The sequence below is a fragment of the Gorilla gorilla genome, chromosome 1 (genome assembly GCF_029281585.2).
Source record: "Gorilla gorilla gorilla isolate KB3781 chromosome 1, NHGRI_mGorGor1-v2.1_pri, whole genome shotgun sequence".
NCBI lineage: Eukaryota > Metazoa > Chordata > Mammalia > Primates > Hominidae > Gorilla > Gorilla gorilla.
In genome coordinates this window covers 118,149,588-118,173,394 of record NC_073224.2, presented here as the reverse complement: position 1 = coordinate 118,173,394, position 23,807 = coordinate 118,149,588, and the positions used below count along the sequence as shown (strand labels likewise).

Below are 23,807 nucleotides of genomic sequence, written 5' to 3'. Positions count from 1 at the left end.
GTTATAGACAGTTTCCAAATCTATGCATCTATTCCTTACCTTTTTTGATCTAGTTATAACTCCAAATCTAACTTACCTAAAATCTGTAAATGTTATGTACTTTCGTTCTTTGAGCTTGAAACCTTATTTTGAGTCATTTTATACCATCAAGGAAATATAGGAGTTGTAAAGGTGGACAATAACATGTGAAAACTTGTGGAGGCAGCAGAAATTATTTAGAATTTGCGAAATGTATATTTTGAATGTGGCAAATGTGGAGAATGTGGCAAATCTTGGTCTGTTATTCCCTTGGAATAACAGATCAGGAGGGGCTTTGTCTTCCTTAAAAAGGATTTTCTGGTTTGATGCTACAGGTAATATGGAGCTACTAAAGGATTTAAAATGGGAAGGTTGAATGATAAGATGTTTTTTCCTAGATTATTTGTAGCAGTATGTAGGATGGCTCTTGGGGATAGGAATCCTGAAGCAAGGATACTGGTTAAGAGGTTTTACAATTAGGTGAGAAATGATAATTTCCTGAATTAAGGCAGTGGTACTGCAGATTTAGTTAGAAGGATAGATTTTGATTTAAGTGATGAGGAAGAGGGATTTATCAATTCCTGATTTAGGACCTGAGAAAATGAATATTATTAACCGGCAAAGTACATACAGAAGGAGAAAAAGAAGGTTTGGGAGGGGAAGGGAACCTTACAAAAAAACGAGCTCTGTTTTGTAGGTATTAAATTTGAGGGTGTCTGTGGGCTGCCCAGGAGGCATTTGTATGTTAAGATCTGAATCTGAGGCAGAGTTTTAAGTTAGAGATGTAGATATGGAATGTAGTAGGGTACAGGTGGTAGTTAAATCTGTAGTATAATTGAAACCACCCACAGATAATATGTGGAAAGAAAACTGGGCCAACTCTGCAACAACCACGTTTTGGAGAGGAGGAAGCCTGGAAAGGGAAATCAAGAAAGCAGGTGATTGAAAAGCATTCCTTGAATTTGGCTGTGAAGAGGTCATCAGTGATTTGTTTCAGGGGAGTGGTATGGGCAGAAGCCTGATTGCAATGATATGAGATGTGAATAAAAGGTGAGGTGAGGCAGTAGAGACAGGTAATACAGACTATTATTACAGAAGTAGGATTCCTATGTGAAAAAGGTATATATATCTTGGTGCTTTTGATGGCAAGTTGCAGGATAGTCAATTTTAAAATGGGCTTAAATGATGAAAGAGATTTATTGGCCTGTGGAATGGAAAGGTCCAGAGGTGGGATTGATAGTTTGAATGTTTCAGGCCTGGGGTTTGCAGGCAGGGCTGGTGGAAGGACTGGGATAGAGGATGAGAGTGTGTTTATGAGAGAGGGATAAACCTTGAGGTTTAGGCTAGATATGGAAGCAGCTGAAAGAAGGAGGGGACTGATACTGAGAAAAAAACGTAGGTCACAGAAAGCTAGAGGTCTAATTTCATGTAAGTAAAGGAATGAAAACAGGAAGGTTGTGGTTTACTAATAAGGGCTTTCTCTAGCTAGGCTAAGTTAGCTACAGTTATCCAAATAGGCTTTATACATTGCAGCTTTCAAAATCCAGTCCTAGTATTTTGTAGCATAGTTGTTTACTTGATGGCTCTTCTGCCAGGAAATAAAAATTGAACATTGTTAATTCTTGGTCACTTATGGATACAACATTGGTACTCACACAAAGGTGTGAACCTGAAGATCCTCATAAGATGAGAAGCTTTTCTTTGTGTATATATGAAAATAAACATGTTGGTCTTGGCGAAATTATGAGGTCGCTATATTTTGTGGTCATACCCTTTCTTTGTCTTCTGTTGCTCCCGCCTTCCTCTTTTTTAGGTTTACTTTTTATTCTCTTTACAAATAGGAAAAGATGCTTCATATTTATTCATGTCACATGTTGATTATTCTAGGTGTTTACCTTTCTAAGTTGTCTTCAAGTTCAGTGCTGTTGAGTTTAGTGGTATTTGAATTAGGTAAACTTGGAGTGGTGTGATATAAGAATATTAATTCAGTCTCACTTTGTGTGTAAAATTTAAAGTAGTATGAATTCCTTCAAATTAATAATGCATTGAGTTGTATAATCTCAGGCCAAGTAAATTGAAAACTGCCACATGGCAGTGTACTTCTTTAGGACTGGTCTTGAGTTTTGGCTGCTTTAAATTATGATAGGTCTTAAGAGTCACTTCTGGCTGGGAAAAAGATTTTAAAAAGATTATGATAGGTCTTTAGGACATTTGTCCCGTAAAATGCCTGTATAGAGTGAAAGCCTTTCTTAGTAAAGGAATTTCTGAGACTGGGAATAGTTGGGAGAGGTGTTTGGGGAAGACTGATATTTCTTTTTTTTTTTTTTTTGAGACGGAGTCTTGCCCTGTCACCCAGGCTGGAGTGCAGTGGCACGATCTTGGCTCACTGCAAACTCCGCCTCCCATGTTCAAGCAGTTCTCTGCCTCAGCCTCCCGAGTAGCTGGGACTACAGGCATGCACCACCGCGCCTGGCTAATTTTTGTATTTTTAGTAGAGATGGGATTTCACCATCTTGGCCAGGCTGGTCTTGAGCTCCTGACATCATGATACACCCGCTTCGGCCTCCCAAAGTGCTGGGATTACAGGCATGCACCACCGTGCCTGGCCGAGACTGATAATTTCTTATTACCCCTAAAAGCATATGATTCCTAGAAATGTTGCTGAAGGTTAAATCTACTTTAGTTGTTTTAGAGTGCTTAGAAAGGTTAGAATAATGATTTAAAAAGACTTACGTTTCTTCCCCTTCCTTATCTCTATATCCCATGATGAGCCTTTGTTCCATGCTGCCACCCCTGGCTTTTTATGGCATGATGATCATACCAAACTTATGGAAAGTAATTCATATGAATATATTAAAGTAATTCTGGCCTGGGTGGCTGCTGCTTAAGAATCATCTAAAGTGATCTTGGGGGGAGGATTTGTAAGGAATTAAAAAATCCCTACTCCTGCTATTTGAGAACAAGATCTACGGCCTTTTTTTTCTGTGTATATATGTGTGGGTGATGTTAAATTGTCTATGGAAAAAAATTGATTCTAAAAATGCTGCTAAAGAACAAATGGTGAAGAATTGTGGTAAGATATCCTAGATGGTCATTTATGTAGACTGTTTCCTATTAAGGCAAAATAGGTGGTATTTAAAACATGACAGTAGATTCTTTAAATTTTTTTAAATGTTCATTAAAGAGCCATTTTATATAAAGGTACAGCTATATGTTAGGCTTTTAAATTTAATCTGCATTTTAACAGAGGTAGAAAATGCTAGGTAACTGATCTGAAGTGGAAATTCTGGTTAAATACAGCATTTCTAGTCTAGTCCATTGCTATGTACAGGATCCATCTCTCTATCCTTGAGAAACTCTAAATTGGAGATTACATAAGATAAGAACATACATGAAATGACTAGAGGAATAGTATCAGATTGTATGGAATTAATGATAGATTCCATTCAAATGCTAGATAGGATGCTCTGGGCTGCATATTTATGTAGGATATGTCCTAAATTCACTGGAGAGTTGATATAGAGAAAATGTATGTTGCTCATAGGTAACATTAGACTTCAGAGAAGGGAGAGATCATGGAGTGTGACCAGAAAGACTTCTGGAAAAAAAGAGCTTTTGAACTGCTCTTTGAAAGATGGATACGATTTGGGTTGACAGAAAAGAGGACATTCCAGATTGGGCAGATTCAAGAGAAAAATCACTGGAGGTAGAAGTAAGTTTGTCATAAGTTGAGTAGAGAAAAAGATTGCAGCCAGGCTTGGTGGCTCACACCTGTACTCCTAAAACTTTGGGAGGCCAAGGCGGGTGGATCACTTGAGGTCAGGAGTTCAAGACCAGCCTGGCCAACGTGTTGAAACCCCATCTCTACTAAAAAAATACAAAAATTAGCCAGGCACGGTGGCGCACACCTGTAATTCCAGCTACTTGGGAGGCTGAGGGAGGAGAATTGCTTGAATTGGGAGGTGGAGGTTGCAGTGAGCTGAGATCATGCCATTGCACTTCAGCCTGTGGGACAAAGAGTGAAACTCCATCTCAAAAAAAAGAAAGCAAAAAAAAAGATTGGCCTGTCTTGGTAACAGTGAGCCTCGTATCCTGGTATCTGGGCTAAAGTGAAGACTTTGAAGCTAGGGAGTACAAAATGAACATGGAAGATTAATATGACCATGGTCTTTTTTTCTCCCTGCCCTGATGATTTTACTTTTATATGTTTTTTTCTTAAATAAAGATCACACTCTAAAATATTACAAAGTTAAAAAAATCATTTTTAGAGAAGTTTAAGTATTAAATAGATATTAATGTCTTCAATATTTCTTTGAGATGTTCAGGTTAACTCACACATTGAAATTTGCTTGTGGCATATGTATTAGTGTATTTGTCAGTGTGCTTGGGTGCCTCTCTGACTTTATTCAAGGTATTGACCATTCAGTTCTTAGTTTGTAGAAGAAATGGCAACGTTGGAAACAATAACCTATTTTAATTCTTTAATTATATTATAGTTGTACCTCAGTCCATTTTTCCCTCTTTTGTTTTATCTTAGGTCAACAGGACATACTGCTGTGGCACCTACCGAGCAGGTCCTATGCGGCAGATAAGTCTCGTTGGAGCAGTAGATGAAGAAGTTGGTGATTATTTCCCAGAGTTCCTTGATATGTTAGAAGAATCACCATTTCTGAAAGTGAGTGTTAATTAAGATTATTAAAGTTTTGATCTTTACTTAAGTGGGCACTTTATATGTTGAAGAGTATTTAGCTAATATTGCCTATTGAAATTAAATTTATCCAGTGTTTTGCACAGAAATGTTTAGATATAATAATATTAGTACAAAGTACTTCAATTATTCTTTTTAATATAAATTACTATGTAAATAGCATTTATTTCTTTATATACAGTTGTAAAAAAGCCTTCTTAGAACTTTTATTTGGGTGGGAGGATTAACTTATAAATCATTGAAACAATTTTTTAATGTGACTAATCCATCTGATTTCTAGATGACTTTGCCCTGGGGTACACTTTCTAGCCTCCGACTCCAGTGTAGGTCCCAGAGTGATGATGGGCCTATAATGTGGGTAAGGCCAGGAGAACAGATGATCCCTACAGCAGATATGCCAAAGTCACCCTTCAAAAGACGACGGTAAATATTTCTTTTTCTCAAATAAGCAAAACTACTTTTTTTTAGTTGGTTGCTTATAAAAATGAGCACAGTTTGAAAACCATTTGTCTTGGGCTCCCTTAAGTAAATGTTTTAGTTGTTGGTTCCTCTTTTCTGTCCAATCATCACAGTTATCACAGTGAGGCATTTTTCTAAAACACAAATTTAATTTTTACTTATTTTTTAAAAACCTGTGCCCTAACTGCTTGCAGGATAAAAGATCAAACCCCTTAGTGTGGTTTACATTAATAATCAGGTCAACTGTACCTCTTCTAGATGTATCTGTGTTTAGTCTTCTCCGGCCATACTGAATTCACTTTCCAAACCATAGTCTATCATAACTCTTTGCTTTTGCACTATTTTTTTTTTTTTTTTTTTTGAGATAGGGTCTCACTCTGTTGCCCAGAGCTAGAGTGCAGTGGTACAGTCATAGCTCACTGTATTCTTGAACTTTTGGTCTCAGGAGAGCCTCCCAAGTAACTGTGGCTATAGGTGTGCACCACCATGCCCATCTGATTAAAAAAATTGTTTTGTGTATTTTATTTTTGTAGAGATGGGGTCTCACCATATTGCCCAGGGTGGCTTTGAACTCCTGGCCTCAAATGATCCTCGTGCCTCAGCCTCCCAAAGTGCTGGGGTTACCGTCCCACAGCAAACTTAATACATTTTCAAAACTCAGCTTGAGCTGGGCACAGTGACATATGCCTTTAGTCCTAGCTACCTGGTAGGCTGAAGTAGGAGGATCAGTTGAGCCCAGGACTCCACGACAAGATCCTGACTCAAACCAAAACCAAAACCAAACAAAACTTAACTTGGACGTCACCTCCTTTGTGAAGTTTTTCTTTCCTTCCTTAGGTAATTAATTGTTCCCTACAATGTTCTGTTCATTAAAGTTTTGTTTTTACATGTTTTTATTTTTTACTAACATTTGAGGTGTGCTTTGGGAAGACAGGGACTATTTTATTCATCTTTGTCCTCATGACATATACTAGGTAACCAGTATTTGCTACATGAAACCAATAATGTTCTATAGGACCGAGCCTCAGTAATTCATATTGTGCTAACATGTTTTGTGTTTCAGACTTTTAAGACAAATGTAGATTAACTCACTCTCTAGTACTTTGAAAAATCTAATTTAATGAGACTGAAAATGATTTATACCTGCTTAGACTATGAAAATAGCAATTCAAAATAAGTGTCCAGAAGTGAGTTTTAATGGACTAATCTAAACCTTAACTTAAGGCTCATAGGAGAATGATACTTGAGCTAAGTATGGAATAATCTTAGGTACTTGAAATGTATGAAAATACTTTGAAAAAATTATGTACGAATGCAGGGTGGTGGCATGGTAAAAACCCAGGAGTCATTTGAAAGTTCTGCACATTGTTAGATTATAGCAGTTTTTGTTGCAGGATGATGACGAATCTTGAAATCTTATTAAATTGTTAAATACTATAAACATTTTTTGTTCTGTAATCTTTCCTCAAAAAATGACCATCATTTGTTTCCTGATTTTTATAAACTTAAGAAAAAAGTAATAGGAAAGAGTAAAAAGAGGGCAGGTGCAGTGGCTCACACCTGTAATCCCAGAACTTTGGGAGGCTGAGGCAGGCAGATTGCTTGAGTCCAGGAGTTCAAAACCAGCCTGGGCAACATGACAAAACCCTATCTCTAGTAAAAATACAAAAATTAGTGTGGTGGCACGCTCCTGTAATCCTAGTTACTGAGGTGGTTGAGGCATGAGAATCGCTTGAACTCAGGAGGCCGAGGTCGCAGTGAGCTAAGATGGTGCCTCTGCACTCCAGCCTGGATGACAGAGTGAGACTCATCTCAAAAAGAAAAAAAAAAAAAGAAGAGTAGAAAGAAGGCAGGCTGGGCATGGTGGCTCACACCTGTAATCCCAGCACTTTGGGAGGCCAAGGCAGGCGGATCACCTGAGGTCAGGAGTTCGAGACCATCCTGGTCAACATGGTGAAACCCTATCTCTACTAAAAATACAAAAATTAGCTGGGCATGTTGGCAGCCGCCTGTTATCCCAGCTACTCGGGAGGCTGAGGCAGGAGAATTGCTTGAACCCGGGAGGCGAAGGTTGCAGTGAGCCGAGATTGTGCCACTCCACTCAAGCCTGGGGGACAAGAGCAAGACTTCATCTCCAAAAAAAAAAAAGGTAGCCACCATTTAGGCATATTAACCTTTCAAATTATATATAGCCATAAATAATCTTTTTACAAAATCCATTCTTTGTGTGATGTTTACTTTAAAACTTGGGAATTTTTACTGTATGGTTGTATCAAGATTTATTTAACCAATTCTTGGTTTTTGTTTTTGTTTTTTCTTTGAGACAGGGTCTTACTCTGTCACCTAGGCTGGAGTGCAGTGGCATGATCAGGGCTCACTGTAGCCCACCTCCCAGGCTCAAGTGATCCTCCCACCTCAGCCCCGCCAAGTATCTGGGACTACAGGTGCCTGCCACCATGCCTGGCTAGTTGTTTTTTGTTGTTGTTGTTGTTGTTTTTGAGACAGAGTCTCGCTCTGTCACCCAGGCTGGAGTGCAGTGGTGCGATCTCCGCTCACTGCAAGCCCCTCCTCCCAGGTTCACGCCATTCTCCTGCTTCAGCCTCCCAAGTAGCTGGGACTACAGCCTCCCGCCATGATGCCTGGCTAATTTTTTTTTTTATTTTTAGTAGAGATTGGGTTTCACCGTGTTAGCCAGGATGGTCTCGATCTCCTGACCTCATGATCCACCTGCCTCGGCCTCCCAAAGTGCTGGGATTACAGGCGTGAGCCACCGTGCCCGGCCTGTTGTTTTTTTTAATTTTAATTAAAGAAGAGTTGGCCCTCACCAACTCTTTATTAGTGTAACTTTTTCCCAGGTTTTCAGTGTAAACAGTATTTTGAAAACATGATACTGGTGTGCTGGAGCCAGTTTGTACCTGTTCACAAAGGCCATCATTAGCATCACTTTCCAATTCCACATTGCGTGATGTCACGTTAGTAACTGGAAATCATTCGTGTTAGGTGTATTTATACCATAGAAATCAGCAAATCAGCTAAAATCAGCCACCTCCCCTGACCCTCAAGTCAGATGTAAAATATATAGAGCATACCACTGATTGTATATGGATGGAAGTTTGGTAAATATGTATGTTTGTGCATATGCGTGTTTGTTTTCTTTTTTTTAATATTTTTTGAGACGGAGTCTCACTGTGTTGCCAGGCTGGGGTGCAGTGGCGCGATCTCAGCTCACTGCAATCTCCGCCTCCCGGATTCAAATGATTCTCCTGCCTCAGCCTCCCGAGTAGCTGGGACTACAGGCATGCACCACCACGCCCAGCTAATTTTTGTATTTTTAGTAGAGACGGGGTTTCACCATGTTGGCTAGGATGGTCTCGATCTCTTGACCTTGTGATCCTTCTGCCTCAGCCTCCCCAAGTGCTGGGATTACAGGCGTGAGCCACTGCACCCGGCCATGCGTGTTTATATTCTTAGTAAAAATTCCTAAAGTCTCAAAGTATACACATTTCTAATGGGCTTCCAGAAATATACCAATTCATATACCCACTCGTATAATACAGTTCCCTTTTTCTCATACTCTCCACTAACATTTTTAACTATATTGATCTGATTGGATAAAAATGTCTCATTTTATTTTATTTTAAAAAATTGTTTTAGACAGAGTCTTGCTGTGTCATCCAGGCTGGAGTGCAGTGGTGCGATCTTGGCTCACTGCAACCTCTGCCTCCCGGGTTCAAGTGATTCTCATGCCTCAGCCTCCCAGGTAGCTGGGATTACTGGCGTGCACCACCACGACTGGCTAATATTTGTATTTTTAGTAAAGAGGGGTTTCGCCATGTTGGCCAGGCTCGTCCCAAACACCTGGCCTCAAGGGATCCAGCCACTTCGGCCTGCCAAAGTGCTGGGATTTCAGACGTGAGCCACCACGCCCAACCCAAAAATGTCTCATTTTAATTTGCTATTTTTTGAGGGGTTTCTTATTTTGTCTTTGGTGATTTCCTTTTAATTTCCTTTATACATGTTTCTATTTTGGTGTTTTTCTTTTGTAAAAATCCCATATATATTATGACTATTAAGCTTTTTTTCCCTTCTGTTCCAAGTTTTTCTCTTTTTTTGTCTTTCAGCTTCAGTGTTTTTTTCTTTACTTACAGAAGTTTTTGTTTATATGATTATCTTTTGAGGTTTCTCCTTTAGCAATAGGCTTAGAAGAGCCTTCTTTTATTCAGTGTTATAAAATACTCACCTACATTTTCTCTTAGTACTTCTGTGATTTCAGTATTTACATATTTAATCCACCTGGAATTGGCTTCAATATAGAGGAAGAGATTTACATGTTTTTCCAGGTAGTTAGGCAGCTGTACCAACATCATTTATTTAATAATGCATCTGAGGTGCCATCAAATTTTATTTCTGTTGGTATTAAATATTCTTAAGTGAGGCATTCAGAAGCATTTTGAATTAGAATTGAATGAATCAAAATGTAAATTCTAATGTCCATCTTTTTGTGTTAGTGAAAACTTGTTGTGGAAAATGGTGGAATAAAAATGTGAGAAGCTGTTCAGTTACCAAGGACACTGCTACTGAAGCTCATCTTTGGATTTATGAACTCTAGAGTTAAAGAAATATGTGTACAGAGTTTTTTAAAAATCAAATAATACAGCAAGACTTACAATGGAAAATCCTGCCCACTTTTCCTTCCTAGAGGCAAATATATTTTTACGAGAGGCAAAACCCATTTGTTTATAATACTTTTTTAAAAAGGCTTTGGCAGGGTTTTTTTTTAATTAAAAAATTTTTTTAATCTTGTGTATATAATAGTTGCATATATGTATGATATACATGTCATGTTTTTATACAGGTTTTGATTTTTTGGTATGATAGCAGGTATTCCGTCCTCTTACATGTTCTCTGAATAGTTAGATGACCCCTACTTTATCCTCTTCCTCCTCATTTCTTCTTTCAGTCAGCTGTCCCTACACATTGCTGGGGTTAATTCATATTCTGTTTTTAAAATTATCATTAGGTCTTACATGCCTTGTCAATAAGTGGATTCTAAAATTTTATGGCTAGCTATGTTTACTGCAGACCCAGCTATTAAGTTATTAATTCATATTCTAAGGTTTCAATGTTATGTCATCACTCAAAGGAAGAATATGCAAAAGCATCTTTCTTTTCTATATTTCACCTACATACTTAAAACCATGTCACATTTTTTGAAAGTTTTATATTTGGTATCATAACTTCTTTAAAAAAAAAGTGTTCTGTTTTTCCTGAAGTTTCTGATTACCCTCCTTTTTTTTTTTTTTTTTTTTTTAGGTAGGAACATAAACTTTTCTTGACCATCCTAAATATCTTCTGTTCTCTTTATTGCTTCCCATCTTTTTTATTTATTGCTTCCATTCTCCTTACTGCTTATAGGGTTAGAGTTAAGGTACATTACTTTCTTCCAGAACCACGCTCACTTTCTCATCTGTTTGACTATGGCTTTCTTTTATAACCTTTTTTTTTTTTGAGAGGGCATTGGTGTTGGTAGTTACCTAGCATTCTGTTCTTTTATCATATCCTCATGCCTTTTAGAATTTTTTTCATACTGTCTGCTGTAACATATCAGTTTTTTTATGTGGATATCTTTTGGAACTCTGTGTTCTGCCTATAGAAGGCTTATTTCGGTTATCCACCTAGGACTTCCTATTTAATGCTTTTCTGCATTAACCTATGGTTGTTGTTTTCCTAGATTTATTTCCTTCTCTTGCTTAAACACATTCTCAAGGAATAGTCTAAGAAAAAGGAGGTATTCTGAGTTATTATATGTCTGAAAATTTCTTTTTCTGTTAATAAACATGATTTATAATTTAGCTGAAGTCCAGAAGTTGTGTTGTCTCAGCGTTTTTAGCAGTGCTCTATTGTCTTCTGGCATCTAATATTATTTATGAGAAGTCCTAATGCTAGTGTAATTTTTATTCTTTTGTAGGTATCCTATTTTTCTCTTGTCTGCAAGCTTATAGCATCCTCTATCATCAGCAGTCTGAAATTTCACAATGATATGTCTTGAGTCTTTCATTCTTATTTTTTATACTTTTTGTTGTTTAGTAGTCACCTTAAATTGAAAGATTCATGTCTCCTTTCCTTTCTGATAATTTTTCTTACTTATTTGGTTTGGTAATTTCTTCTTCATTTTCTCTTATTTCTTTCTGAAACTACTATTGGTTGAATAATAGATCTCCTGGTTTGATGGTCCTCATATTTCTTATTATCTTTTTGCTTTTGATTCGGAGACATTTACTGGACCTTTGTCTTCTAACCTTTCTTTGCTGTTTTAAAATTTTAGCATTGTTCATTTTGGTTTTTCTCTGTCAGGCTGCTATCTTCAGAAGCTGGTGATTCTCGGTTGACCCATTCATATGTTAAAATAAAGCACTGGGTCTATTGCGAGTTCTATTTATATTTTGGTGAGTATTGTCAACAGGTAGACAATTGTCAGTTGTCAACTTAGAGTGAACAGGCATAGAAATGGACACTAAATGACGTGCCCAAATTTCAGAGGATTATGTTCTATTGTTGTGGCAATTTCCATGTGTTTAGAGAATGTGCAGTTTTTCTGGCTGAAAGTTTATCAGGATGTTTTTGGCTATAAGCAACAAAAATTTTGGTTCAAACTTGTTTATAAAATAAAATGTCTGTCTTGTATATCGAGAAGTCAAGAGAGGTTGGTTCTAGGCACCATGTGGTCAGTGTGTCAGTGCTGTTATCAAGGGACCAGATTCTTTCCTTTTCTCTGTTCTAACATTCTCTTGGCTTAGGCTATTTACTTACACTAGCTCCCTTTATAGTTGCTAGATGGCTGAGGCAGTTCTAGACATCACATCTTGATTTGGCTATATCTAATAGAAGAAGATAGTATCTTTTCTTGTACTTCTTTCTTAGGAGCTAGGAAACTTCCCAGAAGTCTCTTGAGCATATTTCCTTTCATACTATTAGACAGAATCAGTTCATGTCTATTCCTAAATCAGTCACTGTCAGGGGAAATGAGCTTACCATAATTTACCAGGACTCATCAGAAATTAACTCTGGAGCTTGTGAATGAGGTCACATACAGGGCAGAATGAGATGCCTAATGAAAATTAGGGTTCTGTCAGGGAATTAAAGGGGACGAATGGATGCTGGGTGGGTAGCCATAGTCTACTCCATGTGGGGCTAAATGTCTGTCTACATTTCTGCCTGCAGGGGTGACTTGTTTATTTGCAGAATTTCACTTTAATTCCCCTTTTCTCAGCCTCACTTCATTTCTGTTCATCATTATTATGCCTGGCTTCTTTTTGGACTCAGGCTTTTCCAAGGTCTGTTGGGCAGGTCTGCTGCCTTTTTGGCTGCTGATCCCTTCTTGTGTATTCTATACCTGTGGCTTTCTCTGCTCAGTTTTATTAGTCTCAGGTACTAGGATCATTTTCCATCTTGCAAAAGTTTGTTGATATTGCTCATTCATTAATTCATTTTCTTTGTTGCTTCTTATTCACTATCATCTTTAGATTATTATATTTAGAAATTCTTGAGCACATAAAAAAGCAGAAACAATGTAATAAACTGCTGTGTGTTTAATATACAATCAACAGCTGTCAACTCATGGCTCATTCTGTTTCATCTGTACTCTAATCCATTCTCCCATCTAATCCCCACTTCCCCTATTATTGGTTTGAAGACTTTTACTTTCGTTTTAATGTAGAAGGAGATAACATGGATGCCTGGTTTGCAATCTTGAATCAGAACTCTAGTTTAACTATAATAGGGTCATTGCCTGATGCACATGGCAAGTCAGTACACCAAAACAGCAGATTGCAACAGAGAAAGTTTAATTGTAGGGCCACTAAAGGAGGAGATGGGAGGAAATCTCAAATCTGTCTCCCTGAGGAGTTTGGGGGTTAGGGTTTTTAAAGGTTTGGGAATGGGCTGATGTGTGGAGATGTTTATTGGTCCGAGAGTACAAAGTGAAGTCATGGACAAAGAGATGAATAAACTATTATCATGCTGATTAGGTTTTTCTGTGGGGGTCTTTAAATTGGTTGGCAGCAGCTGTTTTGCCAGAATTCAGGATCTGCTTAAGCCGTTCTTAACATCAGAGATTCTATCTTAAACAAAAGCCTTATGATGCTAACACTAGAATTCTTTTTTTAAAAAAGTATATATATATATATATTTTTTTTTTCCACAAAAAAGTTTTCCCGCTTCAAGAAATTCTATCTGTAGGAACAATGGGGATGCAAATGGTCAGTATCTAGTGTTACCTGACTTTTAGTTATAAGAAAGTGGGTCTAAGTGCAGCTTGATTAATGCTTAATTATAGCTATATTTCCATCCAGAATTTTTGTTAACTGTGAGGGCAGCCTCACTAGTAGCATATTTTGAGAGTTGGAAGTAAGATGAATGAGGGTAAAGAAGCCTTAAACTTTGACTTTTATTTTCTATTGCTAGAACAGAAGCACTACATTTGAGCCTAATCTAAGATATATTTTCAGCTTCATTATGGCACACAGGGAGAGGAAGGTAATTACATTAAGCATTATAATATAGTGTGTTAAATGCGAATGATCATAATCATTGAACCCTTCTCAGTCCTCATCTTATTTAAATCTGGTATTTTACCAGACTTTTTTGCCTTACTGCTATTAATTAATTTTTTTTTGGTCTCTTTCTTCCTTGCTTACCCTTTGTTTAACAACCAAATCAACTCTAGATCAATGAATGAAATAAAAAATCTCCAGTACCTACCTCGGACCAGTGAACCCCGCGAAGTTCTCTTTGAAGATAGGACTAGAGCTCATGCTGATCATGTCGGTCAGGGGTTTGACTGGCAGAGTACGGCTGCTGTTGGAGTTTTGAAAGCTGTACAATTTGGTGAATGGTGAGTTAATTGAACTCAACTGCAAGGTTGGTTAATATTGTATAAGACAATGTGGACTCTATTTAAAAGGTTTAGGACCAGTTTTTTAAATTGTGGTAAAATACACATAAAGTTTGCCATCTTAACCATTTTTAAATGTACATTTGGTAGAGTTAAGCATATTTACATTGTTACGAAACAGAGCTCCAGAACCTTTTCATCTTGCAAGGCTGTAACTCTATACTCACTGAACAACAATTCCTCTTTTACTCTCACCCCCAGGCTCTGGTAACCATCATTCTACTTTCTGTTTCTATGAATTTGACTACTTTACATATTTCATATAGATGGAATCATATAGTGTTTATCTTTTTGTGACTGGCTTATTTCTCTTAGCATTGTCCTCAAGGTTCATCCGTGTTGTAGCAAGGGTCAGAATCTCCTTCCCTTTTTAGGTTGAATAATAATTCATTGTATGTATATACCACATGTTGTTAATCAGTTTATCCATCAGTGGACACTTGGGTTGCTTCTACCTTTTGGCTTTTGTGAATAATGCTGGTGTGAACATGGGTGTATAAATATCTCTTCATGTCCCTGCATTCAATTATTTTGGCTATACACCCAGGAGTGAAGTTGCTGGATTATATGGTAGTTCTATTTGTAATGTTTTGAGAAACTGCCAGACTGTTGTCCATAGTGGCTAAACCATTTTATATTCTGTTGGGGCCCAGTTTTAACAAAGCTCAGGACATGGAGATACAAAGTGGCGAGGACTGCAAATGCAACTAGTTCAGAATAAAACTATTCTTTTTAGCCATTTTTGTTTTAATTTTACAACAGCAAATCTGATTTTTATGGCTTTTTAAGCTTTAGTTTTTTTCAAATTAAAAAAAAATTGTATATCTAGTCCTTAGAAACTATGCATCTATTTCTCTGCTGGTAGAAGCATTTCCAAGAACAAAAGAACTGAAATTTGTCATCATTTTTCATTGTGAGATGTTTGTCTCTGAAACTTAATTTTGTTAATCTTAGGAGTGACCAACCTCGCATAACCAAAGATGTGATTTGTTTTCATGCTGAGGATTTTACTGATGTTGTACAAAGACTTCAGTTAGATCTTCATGAACCTCCAGTTTCCCAGGTAATAACTTATTTTTGATCACCATTTGCGATATTGGAAGTAAATATCTATACCCATTTTATTTTGAATTTTATCTTACAGTCTGATATGTGGGATAGTGAGTTTAATTTTATTACTGTTAAAGACTAGGGTGGGGGTGGTGCTGAAAATCATTTAAACAGAGCTTCCCTAGCAGAATGCTTGAAATCCTTTCAATCTTTGGGATACCAGGTGGGCCTGGGATGGTTAGAGGTCCCAGGCGGCTCAGTTATGGCCATGAGCTGTCTCACTTGTTAACCCCATTGCACTGTGTCCCCTCAACTGCAAAAGGCTGAAAGACACACTAAAAGAAAAGAAAACATGTTGCCTTTATGTGTGGTAAAGAATATTGATACTTAGCTGTACTTTGAAATACCTAAATGATTCTCTAGGCCATTCTGATTTTAACCTGTACTTTGTTACTAAAGAGGTAGTAAAATAGGAGGAAAATAATTTCCCAGGCATTACAAGAATTTTTAGAGAGTTACCTATCATTTAGTGTTGCTTAATTTTAATTTGATTGTTGTTATAACACATTTTATTTCTACTGTTTTCCTTTGCTAATTATAATATTTCATTTGACTAAATTATTACATATTTTAAAGTCTCACGTAACTTTTTTCTTTCTTCAGTGCGTACAGTGGGTAGATGAAGCTAAACTAAACCAAATGAGGCGGGAAGGCATTCGTTATGCTAGAATTCAGCTTTGCGACAATGATATCTACTTCATCCCTAGAAATGTCATTCATCAGTTCAAAACAGTTTCGGCGGTGTGTAGCTTAGCCTGGCATATAAGGCTTAAACAGTACCACCCTGTTGTGGAAGCCACTCAAAACACAGAAAGCAATTCTAACATGGACTGTGGTTTAACTGGAAAGCGAGAATTAGAAGTTGACTCCCAATGTGTGAGGATAAAAACTGAATCTGAAGAAGCATGCACAGAGATTCAGCTGTTGACAACTGCTTCATCATCTTTCCCACCTGCATCAGAACTTAATCTACAGCAAGATCAGAAGACTCAGCCTATTCCAGTTTTAAAAGTGGAAAGTAGACTGGACTCTGACCAGCAACACAATCTGCAAGAACATTCAACCACTTCTGTGTGATATGTACATATTCAAACACATTTTTTAACTTTTTTAAATTTTGATGTGAAGTTATAGTTTTATAACTGGCTTAAGTTAAGTTTTATTGGAGAAATCTTGCCTATAATTCTATAAAGAGAAATGACATTCCACAAATGTCAAGCATATCTTTTTTACACAGATTATGCAAAGTTAAGAGTTGTATCTTATCCCGTTAGTACAGTATGTAATAGTGGGTCTGCTGCTACTTTCTGTTTTAAGGTGTGAGGTAACAATTCAATCTCTTCTTCAAATCAAAATGAGAATTCTCTGGAATAACAGATTCTTATTTGGTAAATTATTCACTTCCCTTAATTTTATCTTGCCTTGTCTCTTGCCATATTTGCTGTTTTTATGGATAAATAAGATTTATGGTTTAGTACTCGTGTCTTTATGGCACAGGTTCAATTTCTACAGTGAAAATGGCATAGGTTGCAGGAAAGAATTTCTGCATCTGGTACATGGGCAAGTAAGTAATTTAGTTCTAACCACAAATAACAAGTAGTTTCCAAGGAAATTTCAGTGGCTCTCTGGTTTCTTAACAAAAGAGAAAGCACAGCACTTTCTGATCCAAACTGTCTTTTTTTTGTATCTGTTATTTAAAACCCAGTGGATATTTCAATTAAAAAAAAAATCTAAAGATGAATAGTCCTTGGTCATTCATTATCCATGGCTCATTAATCTCTTCTAGAATATATGCTAACTATTGAAGATATTTTGGGTAAAAGAGATAATGTTGACATGATACTCTATTGTTCTGCTTCCTGGCATCCTCACATTTTGTGGGGATAATTTTGCTTCCTAAACTGATCACAACTATTAAACTTAGAGAATAATAATAGTCTTTCTGATGAGGCTGCCATATTTTGAGCATCAATCTTATGATAAACTATTCTTGTCACTTGGCATCAACCTCTTCATGATAAATATCTACTACTGAGACACTTCAATTCACAGTTTTAACTGGTGAATACCTGGGTTTATTTACTATTACTCTGTGTTGCTATTTTCTAAGAAAGAATACAGCACTAGACTTCATCCTAGAGTTTCAGGTAGGCTAATGCTTAGTGCCTGAGTATTTAAATTTTCTTTTCAAACAGGCACAGTTCACACTGCTAGTATGGTCTTAACTTTCTGTTATTTTAGAATGTTAACATGATTCACATTATACTTTCTCTTAGTTAATAATACAGTAGGCCTTTTGTTTATTAATGGAAGAGTACTCCCCACACCTAAGACCAGATTCTTATATCTCCCTGGTTACAGTGCAATTTGGAGATTTTTTTTTTTTCCTGGATGGTAAGATTTGAAATATTTACATTAACATAGGCAAAAAAAAAAAAAAAAAAATACAAGATGCTGCTTTATTATGTCTGTCACCATGAAAACTTAGCTGCATCTTTTGAAATATCAAATATGAATTTTCTCTAAAATATTCTGAAATAGGTTAAATCTTATATAAATATTACTTTGTGCAATATTGTTGTGTAGTTAAATGCATATTAGCAAAGTATAGAGGTCACTGTGTAAACCGATAGAAAAGTAACCATCAGCAAATACTGCAGTGATTAGTTAGAATCTGTATTATTCCTTATATATATGTATATGTATGTATTCTCTGTTACAAAGGATGAAGACAAATAGGGATACATTTCAATGTAAACCATTTATGAATTGGAAGTGATGTTGGCTTTAGTTATCTTTGTAAATAAGGTAATTAGAATGGTATGAAAGGTAATGTGATTATTGCAGGGGTGTTTTTAAATCTTGGGTATAGATTCTAGGGTAAATTCCAGTTTATCCAGACTAGTTTTTAACGGGACCTGCCTTTGAGGGTGTTTTTTGTTATTTTGTTGGGGAGGGGTTTAATCACAAAGTGTGTGGGTTTGGGTTATTTCTTGTTTTTATTTTTCTGTCCAGAAGAGCTTTACCAGGCTGTGCAAAGTAAAATTCTTCTCAGGCAACATTTGCTTTTAAAAATAATCATGAAGAGAAGGCTGTTAAAGCAAAAATTTTTTTTTTTAATTTTTTCTTGTCTTCCAAGATCCGATTTCCCCATCTCCCACTTGCCATCCAGCAGATGCCATCTGTCATCCAAGCTGGTCATTGCTAATAAACAAGGAGACTGTCTCCTGACAGCCAGCACTGTGTATTATCACTCAGGAACCAGCGGATCTGCAAAGACCTACAATCAAAAGCAAATCCCCATTTTCCTTTTATAAAACATTCTACCCTCACCTCCAATATAAACACATTAAAAGAGTACAATAAAAATGTTTAAAATCATGTACTAATAAATTCATTGTATGTTAGAATTGCAATAGAATGAAGAGAAACATTTAGCTAGTAACGTATCTGAAAACTGAATGTCCTATGTGAGTATTAGATTTTAATAGCATGCTTTAAAGACTGATGAGTATAAAAGCAGAAGTTTTGCGTTTTTTACTGCTTTCAAAGCTGTATCCTAGTTTAGTGATACAAATGATTGCAATTTTTCTAAATCATTAAATTATTTGGTTTGGTGGAGTGAGGCATGGAGCAATCTGGCGTCTTCTGATTTGTTAAAGTAGTGATGGCAGTGAAGTTGTAACTGAAATTTAAGCTGATCTTCCTTTTTGGTATATTATCCGTTGTGCCAGCTCTTGAGATTACTTGCACAATGTGGCTATAAGTTTTAATATTTTGTGGAGCAGAGGGATGGTTTTTAAATGTGCTTATGGAAAGGACCCAATAAATGAATATTCCTAACTTAGTAAAGTAGAATAATTTCATGGTATTCATTAAAAAGGATAAAAGTCTTCCTCTTGCCCCAGAAGTAATTCTCTATACCAAGATACGCTAGGAGTAGGATGATGATTCAAAGCGGTAACCCAAATTCATAAAGCAATAATAATAAAAACCGATATAGTATGTTCTCTCCTCCAAAGTTTTAACTCTAAAAATTGGTTCCTAGGTTTAATTGTACCTTTAATTTGCTTATTCAGTACTTAGAATTTGTTTAACTGGTACTTTTATTGTTTTTTAGTGAAAGACTTTTGAAAAGTGCCCTTTCCCCTTAAGAGACAGTTGGAATACCAGTTGACTAATATTACAAGCTCTTGTAGGGGGAAAAAGGAGCTTATTAAAGTTGTTTACTAAACTTTGGGAAAAGATGTCTTGCATCAGTCTTACTAGGCATAAAAGTCACACTTAATGACTGGAAAAAACTTGCTTATTGCCTTTCCCTATATAAATATTGTCTAGAATGAAAGCTAATATAGGAACAAGACTCCCAAATCCATGAAAATGCTTAGTTGAATATATTCTTAATCATTAATATTAGCCCATTATATTTTCATCTGTATTTGCCATAAAAAATTTGTTTGCATTTATGCCTTTAGGATAATTTTGTATCTTTCTGATCTGTTTTATCATTGCTACAGGTTTTTAAAAAAGAACCTTTCACTAGCTAGCACATGCCAGAGGTTCACATCTGTGCTGTTTTGTTTTTCAAATAGGTCGTAGCTGTATTTATCGGCCATGCAAGTAGAGGAAATGCACAGTACAAATGTTTTTCTTTAGCACGTAAGGGACCTATCCTTGTCTTGAAAGTTTGTTGCTTTAAAAGCAAGTATCTCTCCATAAATATTATGGCCTTCCATTTTCTTCATACATTTTTTAGGATCCACTTGTGCATGTAGTTGAGACCACTGTCTCTTAAAATATAGCACTTTTCAATTCTCTCTAAAGAAATACTTATGTACTACTATCACATGTTGTAAATTTTCATGTAATAGTGTTTTCTGTGACTAAACTCCATTTTGATTGGCAGCTAAGACTTTTTTTCCTGTGGCTTTTATTTATCTAAGAGGTCTTTGCATATAGATGAAATGTATATTTGCCTGGCGGACTATTTGCGTTGTGTGGCCTTAGTTTGTTTATTGACATTAACGAGTGTTTTAAAAAGGTTTTTAATGAATAGTCTTAAATCTAAATTTGTGTGAATAATCCTTTTAACACAGTGCTTTTTTGTAGCTGTCTAAGTGTGTTAAATTGTTAAGCTATTTCTTTGTAAAATAGGACAATGGAATGCATAGTTTTTTTTTTCCCTGTAAAGTATTTTTTTAATAAAAAAAGTCTGATTTGTCCTTTACTGGTGTTTCATCACAAAATGCATAGCATATGTGAGTTCTAAATACCTGGAACCTGTTTTTAGAGGACGAATCCCTCACCTACTGTATCCCCTACTACTTCAAAAAAAATTTTTAGAAAATCTTATGACTTCTTTCCTAAAGATGTCTGGGGAAAATTCCATCCATATTGAGATGCAATTAGTTTGGGGGAAGAAGAAAAAATACACTTGACATTTGTTGTAGTTATGCCTCTTAATTGCTTAAATTAGTGTGTATCTACTTAAAAGAGGACAGTCTTAAATTTTTATTCTGGTGATGTGGATTTTCTTGAAAGTGCATTGAGTATTAATGAAGATGGCATATAGACTTTTATGTCAGTGATGTATTAATGTGACACAACAAAATGGATTTCTTTCCTCATCAGTTTTTGTGTGAACTTATCTTTAATTGAGGTACCTGTCCTAAGCACTGATAGCCTTTGGTTCTGTCTAGGAAAGGAAAAGAAAGGGACTTCACATTTTTTGAGTAACTGCCATGGGCCAGGCAGTTTATATGACGGTTTCTCATTTAATCCTCACATCCTTAAGAAGGTGACTATCTCCATAATACAGGTGAGAAAACAGGCTTGTTAGTTGAATAAATTGCTTAAGATCACAGATTATTGGTTGGGAGTAAGGATTCAGACCTTGTTCGCTGGTAGCCGCAGGAAGCACTGAATAGTTTCCAACAGGGCACCTGAAAAATGGTTTGCTACTTACCACTATTCTCTAATACTTCTTACCTGATTCAGTTCCTCGAGACACTCCCCGAAAATCTTCTGTGTGCCAAACAGTGAAGTAAAGTACTTTTGCTATTAATGTAATTGAGGTTAAATATTTATGTGTGCAAAATTCGACGTTTTTCACTTGTCATTTATCTCTTTTTTCAAGTTGGCCATTTGTCTTGAAGCCCAACAGAATTGTAATGTTTAGCACTAAGGAAAGGAAAAGCTGTCAAGGAGCAAAAGCAGAAGGAAACCACTGCCAATGTGTGCAATATAAAAATAAGGGTAAAATAATTTTTACTTTGAGACAGGTCTCTGTTGCCTAGGCCGAAGTGCAGTGGTGCAATCATAGCTCACTACAGCCTCGAACTCGTGGACTCAGACGATCCTCCCGCCTCAGTCTTCGAAGTAGCTGGGACTACAGGTGCGCACCACCACCCCCGGCTAATTTTTTTTTTTTTTTTAGAGACGGGGTCTGGCCATGTTGCTAAGACTGGTCTCAAACTCCTGCGCTCAAGCTACATTTCCGCCTCAGGCCTCCCAAAGCGCCCAGATTGCAGGCGTGAGCCACTGCGCCCAGGCTGGGTGAAGTAATTTGTAAAACTTAGTCCTGTGGGAGTTATTTTAGCTTAGTCGATTTTCCTCATCCGTGAAATGGGATAACTTCCACCTGGTGCCCACTCAATAGCTAATAAGAAATAATGTCTGCAAAACATTGAGTACAGCGCCTCTTAGGCTTTCTTGAGTGGAAGCTATCATCTGTCATTAGCTTTCTCTGACCCAGATGCTACACGCTGTGGGCTAGCAAGAACACGGCTTCAAATAAGGTGGGGAGAATGGCTGTAAGGGGACAGTGTTCCATTAATGGCCAAAAAAAAAAAAAAAAAAAAGCAGCCTAAAAATCCTTTTAACGTATCCTTAAATATTCACTTGAGGGTTCAACCTTTCTTTCCTTTCTCCTGACCTCTATCGGCCCTAATTAACCTGTTCCTGCCGCCACCTAACTTTACCCTAATTTGGAAAAAGCTGTGACTGCCCAATACTTGTTCCTCTTTCCCCCCTACACTTTTGAGCACTAGAAAGCTCCAGACCCAGAGCTGCTGAGGGGCGGGAGAGGAAGGGAGTCACTAAGCCGCAGCCTGGCCTTTCCTCCCAGGGCAGCGTAAATTCACGCAAACATTGATTCGTTCGCTCAACAAACATTGGGAACCTAAGTGCCAGGCTTGTGCCAGGCCCGTCTCTGACCTCATGGAGCCCACAGCCCACTGGGGAACAGAGATTAAGCCATGAAACACGAAAATGAGTGCCACAAAGACGTGAGCCGGGAGCTACTAGAGTATCAGGACCGACCTCCTTTAGACCGCTGGATGGGAGAGTCGTTTGTGAGGAAGTGACTTTTAAGCTGAGGCCTGAAGGGTGATCTGAGGGAGCTGCTCTTGGCCATCGATCGCCGCGCGACTCCCCAGGCCCTCGGACCCGGAGCCTGGACCGAGGCTGGGCGGGAAGGCCCGGGCCAGGGGCGGAGCCACCTCGGCGGCGAAAGCCGGAAAGCGGAAGCCGAAGGCTGCTGCCCGGTGGTCGGCTGAGCGGCTCTAGCCCAGATCTCAGACGGCTGAGTCACTGCATCCCGGCGCGGCCCGGAGAAGACGAGCGCCGCCACCGCCGCCGCCGCCGCCGCCGCCGCCGCCGCCTCCCGGGCTCCTGGGCTCCCGGGCTCTCGGGGTCCGGGGCCTTTGCACCTGTCTTTTCCAGCTGGGCACAAAGGCTTTTGCTGTCGCCGTGGCGACTGGAGGCCTTCACTTTTAATCCCCCTCATTTTCCAGTTCATTCTCTGCTTATTTTCTGGTCAGTCCGTGACCGTGTAGGCGGCCTCGGACCGGCGATCGATTTGCCGCCCTCAGGGCGCTGGGCGGCCGGCTGCCTCCGAAGCTGGGGCGGCCTCCGCGGTCTCCATGGTAACGGCCTCTCCGGCGTCTCCGCCTAGAGGGGAAGATGCGGCCTGCCTGGCCTGCCGCCTCGTCCCCGGCCTCACGGTGGGACCCCGGGCACTGAGGACGAAGGTCCCGGGCGCCGGCCCGCGGGGCAACGGGCACTAGGTGAGAGCCGGACGCCGGCGAGCGAAGGAGGCGGGTGCCGGGCGACTCCAGCGGCGGCCCCTGCCCCTCCCCCGCACCCACGAACACGCTCGCCCGATATATTGCAGAGGCTTCTCCGGTCGCCGCTGCGCCAGTTTTTTTTGTTTGTTTGTTGTGTTTTCCCTGGCAAACAGCTGGAGAAAGAGCAGCTCATGGAGAGGCTGAGAGAAGCGGTTTTCGCGTCCTACCCGACCTGGGAGAGTAACCTTCAGCAGCTGGACTCACCGATTGGTTTTCCTTCATTTTCAGTGAAATCCCATTCTCTGGCTGGAGACACAGATGGCCTCAAATGAGAGAGATGCTATATCGTGGTACCAAAAGAAGGTAATACACCTATATATATATATACACACACACATATATATGTATATATATATATATGTATATATATGTACATATATGTATATATATATATATTTTTAAATTTGTAAAGCATTCTTCCTGCAAAAAGCTC

The 23,807-nt window shown here is 38.2% G+C and overlaps 3 protein-coding genes across 11 annotated transcripts in view; 2 read left to right on the top strand and 1 right to left on the bottom strand.

Annotated features, from left to right (window-relative positions):
• RSBN1 (round spermatid basic protein 1) overlaps nt 1-20,475 on the top strand; it is a 52,763-nt gene extending 32,288 nt beyond the window's left edge. Inside the window, exons 3-7 of the mRNA XM_004026374.5 lie at nt 4,556-4,693; nt 5,007-5,149; nt 13,911-14,078; nt 15,093-15,201; nt 15,852-20,475. Of these exons, the coding sequence (XP_004026423.4) occupies nt 4,556-4,693; nt 5,007-5,149; nt 13,911-14,078; nt 15,093-15,201; nt 15,852-16,325 (1,032 nt within the window). The 3' untranslated portion in view covers nt 16,326-20,475. The remainder of the gene's footprint in view (nt 1-4,555; nt 4,694-5,006; nt 5,150-13,910; nt 14,079-15,092; nt 15,202-15,851) is intronic.
• Nucleotides 20,473-23,046, bottom strand: LOC115936018 (uncharacterized). The gene is made up of 3 exons (XM_063707423.1): nt 22,569-23,046; nt 21,237-21,305; nt 20,473-20,528 (listed from the first exon to the last, which is right to left on the bottom strand). Exons 1-3 carry the CDS (start codon nt 23,044-23,046, stop codon nt 20,473-20,475), a joined length of 603 nt encoding a protein of 200 aa, XP_063563493.1.
• Nucleotides 22,737-23,807, top strand: part of PHTF1 (putative homeodomain transcription factor 1) — a 61,702-nt gene continuing 60,631 nt past the window's right edge. For 3 of the 9 annotated variants that reach the window (XR_010129887.1, XR_008669908.2, XM_031009093.3), the window contains exons 1-2: nt 22,743-23,314; nt 23,488-23,677. Coding sequence is in view for 4 of the 9 variants with exons in the window: in XM_031009093.3 (XP_030864953.1) it covers nt 23,633-23,677 (45 nt within the window). In the remaining 5 variants the exon portion in view is untranslated. Of the gene's footprint in view, nt 23,315-23,487; nt 23,678-23,807 lie in introns of all 9 variants that reach the window. The other 6 variants (XM_063695676.1, XM_063695667.1, XM_063695673.1 and 3 more) reach the window with 4 other exon arrangements.